Source organism: Solanum lycopersicum, chromosome 8, assembly GCF_036512215.1.
Source record: "Solanum lycopersicum chromosome 8, SLM_r2.1".
NCBI classification, from domain to species: Eukaryota; Viridiplantae; Streptophyta; class Magnoliopsida; order Solanales; family Solanaceae; genus Solanum; species Solanum lycopersicum.
In genome coordinates this window covers 20,674,780-20,684,711 of record NC_090807.1, presented here as the reverse complement: position 1 = coordinate 20,684,711, position 9,932 = coordinate 20,674,780, and the positions used below count along the sequence as shown (strand labels likewise).

The following is a 9,932-nucleotide window of genomic DNA, read 5'->3' as shown; positions in this document are numbered from 1 at the left end:
CAAAAAGTGTTGTCTAATACACATTTTGAGATGCATTTGCCCCTCTTCCATGATAATTAGATTTCTACTTTTATAACAATAATTGATTAATTAGATAATTTTTTAATTTTATAGAAGTAAATAAAAAAAACTGATTAATGTATGAATTAAATTTAAAAATAATGAAACAAATTACATATTTTCCTCGTCCGTAGGCTAATGAAAAAAATTCTCGTAACAATAATTTTTATTTGCATATTTTATAATTTAATTTTTCAATGAAATGTTAATATTTAAAATATCATGCTTTATCAAAAACTATTAATATATACTATTTTTTTTTGTTGGAATAAATTTTATTGTATAATGTTTAATTTCACATGAACAAACTGAGTTAATCATTGATGTTCAAATCTAAAGATCATATCTTAAAAGAAATTTAAAACTATTTGTATATTAATAATATAATAAATTATTTCACATATATAATAAAATAATTATTCGAAATAACTTGTTTTAAATCAAGATGAAAAGCATGATGGTCGGTCAAAGGTCAAAGAATCGGCGACCCCCAAATATTATTAATTTTGCAACTCCCATCAGTATTTTCAAAACAAAACAAAACAAAAAAGACTGTGCAGTCAGTAATTTCACATTCAGAGAGAGAAGAAGAGAGAATTACTTTTTCTTTCTCTCTCCTTTTCATTCACATACAGATACAGTGGGTGGGTGGTTTAGAAGAAAAGAGGATCTAATGGAGTACGAAAGGATTCACAAAGTGCAGGTACAAATTTTGCAAATTTTTTCCTTCTCCTGCTGGTTTTGAATACAATTTACACTATCGTCTTTTCAATTGCTTTGTTTTTTTAGACTGGTATAATATCTCCAAGTAAGCTGAGGATGAAGGTTATAGGGCATCAGCAGCAGCAGAAGAAGACGAAACAAGGATCAAATACTAATTCGTCAACAACTTCACCTGTTAGGAGGCTTCATCAGGATTCTGAGTTTGTCAACACCAGTTTGTTGGCTGCCCAAACTCAGGAACAATGTATGTTCTCTTGATTCAAATTTAACTGCTGCTGTTGCTTTAATAAAGTGATGTTCAAATTATTACTTGTTATATATGCAGATTGCAATTATGAAGGTAGAGAAAATGGCGGAAATTGTAGCTCAGTCCATCCAGTTAAAGGATGTGAAGATGATTATGATAGTACATCCAGCTTTGAATTTCATAAAGGGGAGAGATCATCAATGCAGCAGCATTCAAGGTCATTTTCACGCCCTATGTCTTCCAAGTGGAATGATGCCGAGAAGTGGATAATCAATAGACAACCTAATTATCATTCCAACAAGATCCAATTACACAACCGGGGCGCTACCACCAGCATGGTTGAAAAGGTAGATTTTGCCCCTGAAACTAAGGATTTGACTGAGGTGGACTCCTCTTGTTTGACTGAAGATATAACAGGTACATCATGGATTTTAATTAACTGCCTTAACTTAATGGATTCTTTTTACACTTTCATCTGGGGATCGATGAATTATTGTCTGCTTCAATTAAAATACTGATTGCACACCTCAGCTCCACTACAATCTTAAGCCACTCATTTTAGTGTTAGGCACCTTTGTCAAGTAGAATTCATACATCAGGAAAATTCTACTTTCTTAAATAATGATGCATGCATGTATTTATTGTTTCATCCACACTCTTGATGGTTTGGCCTGCTTTAACCAATGCAATGCAATCACTTAGTCTATTTTTGATATACAAGTTACTATGCTTCTGCCGCGAAGCATAACAAAGTCTTTGCTAAAGTACTGAAAATGGTGTTGTTTGTTATACAACTGTAATTGTACACACATTACAGATTAAATAGTTTTTGATGATTTCCCTCTTATATACAACATTGATTTGATGATTGAATATCAATGCAGTTGGACCTGCAATAAGATCAGTCTCCATGAGAGACAGGGGAACAGAAATGACACCTATTCCAAGTCAAGAGCCTTCAACAACGGCTACACCTGTTGGTGCAACAACTCCACTCCGCAGTCCCACTTCTTCAATACCATCTACACCTCGTAGAGGACAACCAGCTCCAACGCCTACAGACAATTACATTGACAATGCTTCTCAAACTTCAACAGAAAACAATAAAAGGGAATTGTCGGAGGAAGAATTAAAGATGAAGACAAGAAAAGAGATTGTAGCCCTTGGTGTCCAACTTGGTAAAATGAATATAGCTGCTTGGGCCAGCAAAGATGACAAGAATAAGAGCAAGGCTGATGCTGAACGAATGGAATATGCTAAAAGGGCAGCTGCTTGGGAGGAAGTGGAAAAGTCAAAAGACACTGCAAGGTTGTTCTAATATTAAACTTTCAAACACATTTTAAAATCTATGTTCTACCGTTTGATTATGAATTAACAGAAAGACCATTGATCTTCCAGATATAAGCGTGAAGAGATAAAAATCCAAGCTTGGGAAAGCCAGCATAAAGCAAAGCTAGAGGGAGAATTGAGGAAAATAGAGGTACATCTGATTGTCGATATAGTAAAGTATGTTCTACCGTGATTTAAAAGCCGCACTCTTGAAGAATGTTGGGAACATATTTGATTGATCTGAAGTTGATTATGTATGTTTGTTTATCAAAATTCTGCTACTGACACACCTCTTAGAAATTAACCAACCCGTGTACGTACTCATACTTGAGGCCATTTAGCATCATATTAAACTTTTATCATGAGTTGATACTCCGGAGCTTAATTTACTGGAAAAATTTTAATGTTATTTTGCACTCATGATATGTATTGTTCAGGCACAAGTTGAACAAATGAGAGCACAAGCTCAAGCAAAGATGGTGAAGAAGATTGCAATGGCAAGACAAAAATCAGAAGAAAAGCGTGCTGCAGCTGAAGCTAGAAGAAATCAGCAAGCGGGAAAAACTACAGAGCAAGTTCAATACATACGCCAGACAGGTCGACTTCCTTCTTCGTCTTTCACATGTTGTGGCTGGTTATGATAAGAACGATTAAGCAGCAGCAGGAATGCAGATCGTAATCAAGTTTCGCATGCACATTAAACTTTCGAGTTAGCTTCTCTCATAATGTCCGCTTTTGTATTAACAGAAAGTATAGTATCATGTTGAACATTGTCCGTCCTTGTATCTATATTTTTGCAACCTGCAAATATAAGTTTTTACATGGAATGAAGTTTGGGTTGGTCATTGATATTTTTGGCTTCTAACTTGAATAATGAAACCTGGCTCTTCTGAAAGTGTCTGAAAAAGTGAAAGAAGATTCCTTTTGTTCCCATGTCTTTTTTCTTATAATTTTTTTTGGATAGTGTTTCACAAATGAGTGAAATATGTATTTTTTTGTTATTTCTTTAGTGTCTGGGTGGTCTCAACACTTCACATAAAGTGTTAAGGCCTTGTATTTCTTGCTAGTTTGCAAATTATTACTAACATATAATAAAGGTACAGAAGCCTATATTCTTTGGGACTTTTTTTCCAGAAGGCTTTCTTCATTTTTTACCAACATTTTCATTCATATATTCAATGGAAAAGGGATGTCCTTAAACTATGTGAAATTGAATAAAAATGTCTTCTGTTAATAGTTTGATCTAAAAAAAATTCTCCCATCAATGGTTTGATCCAAAAATGCTTCTTGTTACTTGCAATTTTACAAGTGCGGTCTAGATAAGGTAAATGAAGCAGACTTTACCACTACCTCATGGAGATGAAAAAACTATTTCCAAAAGACGCTCGGTTCAAGCACAACAAATCTAGATACAAGGAAGATTGAGACATCGAAGAAAATCTAGCTAGTTAACAAGGAAACTATACAAAGTTTATGAGAAGAAAGCACAAGCAATAAATAAATAGTGTGACAATCAAAATACAATGACCAACATACTAGAATAGATTATTAAAAACAATAAACAATGATAAATATCAAAACAAGAATTACAATAATACAACTAGCACAATGACAAACACCAACCACCCTAAGCTAGACAACACTACTATGCCTACTAACCTTCTACCTAATATGTTTTCTCCATTCCCAGGGGAGACTCAATGTACTTGGGGCCTAAAGCGAAATTTTAATTTGAGGCCTAAAATATTAACAAAGTTCATATACATATTTATTCAAAATTTATATTTCTTACACTATTTAGATGAAAAAAAATTAGTATTTACTATTGTTTCAGATACTGATTTTAGGTAAGATTTTATCAAACTCTTGAAAAACATTCTTTCAATGAGGAAATTATAATGCCTTGTTGACATAATTTTATCAGTAATAAGTTGACAAATATTAAATAAGGATAAGAGTTAAGAACCATAGAATCTGATTCAAGAAATTGATGACTTGGTATTACAACATTAATTATGCTTGTTGTAATGTTTGAAACTAAACTTAAAAAGAAATTAAAAAAATTGTATTTCATTTTGTTCAACACTTTTCACTATTATTTCTTATTTTTAACAAAGTAAAAAAGATGTTAAAGTGGGTAAAATAGTATATTCCTTTTTTTTTTGTCATAATTAATCAATTTTTCTAAAAATATTAACACATAATTTATTCTTAATGATAATTCGGAGCCCCCAAAATTTGGGGCCTAGGCATAAGCCTTATTTTACAAAGGCAAGAGCTGACACTTTCCATACCCTTCTTCTAAGGTCATGTTCACGTTAACCTAAAGTTGCATCATATTCTATCTTATCACCTCTCTCCAATATTTTTTCGGCCTACCTCTGCCTCTCCTAGTACCCTCTTTAACCAACCTCTTGTCCTCCTTATAATTGGTGCATTCACGCGTCTCCCCTTCACATGTCCAAACCATTTAAGTCTCACTTCTCTCATCTTTTTTGACATGGAGGACACTCCACCTTATCCCGGATATCCTTATTTCTAATCTTATTGCTCCTAGTATGATCACACATTCATCTTAACATCCTCTTCTCTGCAATATACATTTTCAGAACATGAAAGTCTTTTACTAGCCAATCTCCATAAAATGCCGGTCTAACCACCATTCTATAAAACTTATCTTTGAGTTTCGATGGTGCCTTTATATCACAAAAATTTTAGAGGCAAGCCTCCACTTCATCCACATCGTGCAATACAAAGTGTGATATTTTCGTTTATGTCCCCACTCCCATGGATTATAGACCCAAGGTACTTAAAGTTGTCTCTCCTGGTGATATTATATATTATTATTAGAAATACTTATCTTGCTTCAAATCGGAAAAGATTAATACATAAAATATTTTCTATTCAATTAGAAAATTTATACACGAGTTTTTCTATTTTAATTGATAAAATAAAATTAAGAAGAAAAAAATTAATTTCTATTTATTTATTAGGTAAAGTAGTTTTAATTGAAAAGAAACACGGATATAGTTCTTTGAAAGTGATATTTTTAGGAATAGAATGTGTATAAGAAGAAAAGAATAATATACCTATCATAAATGACATTGTTGATCCATTAAGTAAACCAAATGAGCATTTTTGAACCAAAATATTAGTTGCTGGAGCATTTTTGAACCAAGGGCATTTTAATAAGGTTTTACAACATTTGAAGACAGAGAAAAGAGTTTTTTAAGAAAAACATACAAAAGTGAAAGTCAGACTTAAGGTTGAAGTGAGTCAAAGGAAAGAACAGAAAAGAAATAGTTCTACAAAAATAAAAGAGGTGGAAGGCCTAGGTGCAATGTCAAGGAAGGAAGCTAGTCACTTAACATACCCAAATGTATCATAATGGACCTATGTTACAAGCCAAGAAAGTCCTACCGTGATCATAGAGTATAGTTTGGTTAACCTAAGCAGCGAAGATAAGGGTAAGCCTATGGCGTGGAGCACTAACTCTGTTTGAACCTATTCTTGAGCTTGAGTATTGAAATAGATCCTTTTACCTTAAATTCATAATTACTATGTGAAAATTGAGGATTTTTTTTGAAGTGAGGGCACTAATTGCATTATAAGAGAATTGGTACCTTGGTGATAGGAAAAGCAGGAGTGCTATTTTTTGACTGGTGGATTCGTGTCATGATATGATCCACATGTGATTGCTTGAGCTTAAATTGCCTGCTTCTATGCAAGTGTCATTTAGAGTCATAGTGCATCGCTTGAGGACAAACAACGAATATAAGTTGAAGGTGTCGATGTACCATGAGTTCATGGTATTCCTAATGCATTTCACTTAAGGATTGAGTGTGTATAAAGACGTTTTGTATTGATTTTAAAAAGTTTTGTGTCTTTTAATGCATAAAAGATGTTCATGCATAGAACAACAGAGACAATTGAGAAAGTGTAGAAAAAAGACCTATGGAGGCAATTGACGGCAAGTCGTTCAATCAAAGCCCTGTAGATGATGATTGTAGATGAGAAGCTAAGGCATTGGAGGAAATGAGGGAATTATGACCAAGTGTGGAAGCACGACTAGCATCTATGGTCTATTGATCGCTCGACGAACTGTAGTTTGAGATTGCGAGGGTTCTACTACCTGATACTTGAAGAATCTAAGTGTGGAGTCCCGGAGGAGCTTAGACAGACCGTAAATGGATAAACGCACCGTATTGTTGGTCCATATTTGATTAAAAGAAGAAGCAATCTAGAGGCAAAAACATTTTTTCAGTCCTGGTTAACGGAAGCAATCCACGGACCGTCGATCGATCGACGACCCCATGGTAGATAACTTTTAACTTTGAATGTAATACACTAGTAAAGGATTGTTATTACTAGGAATGTTTCGTTATGAAATTATGGGGAAAACACACATCCTAGTTACTTTCTCATATTGATAACAACAAAAAATTACTCTTGTTCACTTGCTAATAATACAATTAAAGCAATTTTTTTCAGAAACCCTCCCTTTACTTAATTGTTTCAGAAATACCTTGACTAAAAAGATATGATCGTGGGTTAAAGTTACCATATTCCTTGTGGGATCGACCCCAACCTACTAGTTGGGTTCTTTACGTGATAAGGATCACTTATGCTTCTTTAGGGAGGTAGAATTTGAGCATATCATCTTCGACTTCCCATCATTTAGATTGAGGTTGATTGTATTATTGTATGAATCTGGGTGTGATGCTAGTATGTCATCTCTTCTTCTCAGAAACCATGTTGCAGGGGTTATTTTCATGCCATTTCGTGGTTAGTACCATGTTGTCGAAAGGGCGTTTATCTATCAGTACTTGTGAATTACCTGTTTGGTTTCTTATCTATCGTTGCATGCGTAGTATCTACATTGTTATTTATTTAAGTTGGAATTTATATTTGTCATTAGTCTACGATAGACTAGTGTCTTATTAGAACCATGCACCTAGTTGACTTTGTATGTATCCAACGCCAATGTGGATAGACTAAATCCTTGTATATAAGCATATAAGACTTGGTTATGATAGTTGAGCTTAGCTTTGGCATTTTTATTGCTTGTAATCCTTTTGGCTTCTCTTTTTATTTCTATTATACTGATGTGCTGTTGGATGAATGGTATTTTCTTGGTTGGGGTGTTACACGGTCTATTTTGGTGTGAGGTACTTGGTAGTTAATGTTAATTGATGTTGGCTTGGAGCCGATTCACCTGTTTTTGGAATTTGAGGTGCTCTACTAGTTTGATTTTAACCGCACACTTTAGCTTGCATTGGGTAGGGCCCTTGGGATATATTGATGACTTACCTAGCTGGAATTGCGAAGGGAAACGAGGTGATTAATATTTTGGGTAGTAGGGTATAACTTACTTTAGGTACTCTTTGGAGTTGACTAGTTTTCACACTCTTTCTTGATGGGGCAGGGCCCCCGGGACTGTTAGACAATATACTTTGTTGGCTTGGGTAGGACCCTTACAGTGTTAGCCTATTGGGATGATGTAATAGGGATTCCTGAAGGGTTTTATACAGATTATTGAGGGGACTTTTATATAACCATAGAGAAGTCACTTCTTAATGTTTAATTCCCTAGATGGGTAATGCCCCAGAGTTTTTGGCGGGCTTGGTCGCATGATTTGGAAGTCAAAATTGTTGACTGGGTTTGAGTTGTTGGTTGTGTGGGTTCCTAGTTTTTTTTCTTTGAAATCTATAGATGTGGATTCTTTGTGTACCTATTGGGCTTATGGGAGTCTGTTCGGGTTCTTATTTGTTTGTGCTTGAGTGTACCTAGTAGGTTTTATGTGTGTGAGGAGGGGGGCAACTATCTAGGTTTAGATTTAATTTCCTTAGACTAGCTCGCTGATTGTTCTACTCTTTATTTTTATTGAACTTTGTTCGTGTTTGATTCTATCTTTTTCGTCCGTTTTTAGTTTTCTTGCTCAGTCTGCCTATGATGCATAAGGGTACCTGTTGCTTTTGTAATCATGCTACACTATGTAATTGTTTTTGTGATGTAAGTCTGAGCACTAACTATCAGTATTGAGTTAGACCCATATATCTGTTCTGGGGACGAGGATGCGAACGTTGATTTGTGGGACATCTTGTCTGAATTCTGTATTTACATTTTGATTTGACTTTTCCTTTTTTAGACAGTCTTATTTTTGATGTCCACTTTTTGGACTTTTACTCCTTTAGTAATTTTGTACATGTGACTTCCACCTTCTGTGAGTTATCTTTTGTATATATAGTTTTGGGTTGACTTCTGCCTTCTTCTGATGTCTTATGTTTATTTATACTTTGCTTAGTTGAGGATTTTTCCCCTCAGTACCATTACTCACAAGGTTAAGGACATGGTTTGGCTTTCCTAATGGATGGTTGATAGGCGCCATTATGACTCGAGATATTGGATCGTCACACATGATTAACCTGTGTCATATCTAAAACAATCAAACATGTTATGGTATCTTTTCAGACAGTATTTTCTGGTAACGACAAAAAAATTTATACGCATAAGATACACCTACCTTCACATGATATAATGTGATAATATGCAAATATAATAATCACAACATGGTTTGGGCCAAATCACACTAGGATAAACAATAAAATAGGCTACTACTTGGACAAGTACAAAATTTAAGGGTCAATTTTTAATCCATATAGGTTGAAGAGATTTTGAGTTACTAAAGCTCAAATAGCAGTAGTTAGATAAAGAGTACAAAAATGGGATGTGTCTTTTGTTTGTGTTAATGGAATTTAAATTAAGTGGTTCTTGATATGCATTCAGTCCATCCACTATCACTTAATATTTCCCAAAAGTGAACAATTATGTCATGATGATGTTTCCACAACTATATGAGTTATTTAAACAACACAAATTAATTATGTCAAGTAATTCTATTATCACTAATTAGAATATATCAAACGAAGGAGAGCGGTTTGAGTTCATTACTTTACTTCTTCTACCAAGCCCTTATCAACATTTCAAAAAAAAAAAACTAAGATATTAGGGTGTAGGTTAATTTTTGAACCACCAGCAAATTAATTATGAACTAGAAGAATTTTACATATTACAACACTAATATCATGTAAAGCAAGAAAACGTACCTTAATAAATTTACAACTGCATGAAACTTCACAACCTCAGTAGAAAATTTAGATACTCATATGGAAGTGGAAGATCGAGAAAAATAATTTTACATAATTCATAAACTTTTTTTGACAATTAAAACCTGATAGTTTATGGGTTCCTAAAGAGAGTCCTTATATGATTCTCTCAATTGCTATATCTTGTACTTATCACTAGCCATAGATGGCCTACTGGCCTTAACATGTTTCTATAATCTTTTGGTGGACCTCGTTCTCATTAAAGTATCCTTACTCATCAACATATTACGCCATAAAACAAAAATAAATGTTAGTGATGGCAATGGACAGGTGGTGTGGAGTGTGGAACTCATAAACAAAGTGGTTTAAGAGAGATTTTTATGTGTGATAGGGAATCAAACAATTTTTTGACTTCAAAACCAAGACAAGGTGAAAGTTGACTTAAATGTGAAATTAAATAAATTAAA

General features: G+C 34.0%; 1 protein-coding gene across 1 annotated transcript; it reads left to right on the top strand.

The window, feature by feature from the left end:
* The first annotated feature begins 624 nt into the window (after positions 1-624).
* LOC101243914 (uncharacterized) lies at positions 625-3,254 on the top strand. The gene is made up of 6 exons (NM_001309897.1): positions 625-763; positions 850-1,027; positions 1,109-1,447; positions 1,915-2,338; positions 2,429-2,510; positions 2,797-3,254. Exons 1-6 carry the CDS (start codon positions 734-736, stop codon positions 2,998-3,000), a joined length of 1,257 nt encoding a protein of 418 aa, NP_001296826.1. The 5' UTR covers positions 625-733; the 3' UTR covers positions 3,001-3,254.
* The last annotated feature ends 6,678 nt before the right edge of the window (positions 3,255-9,932 follow it).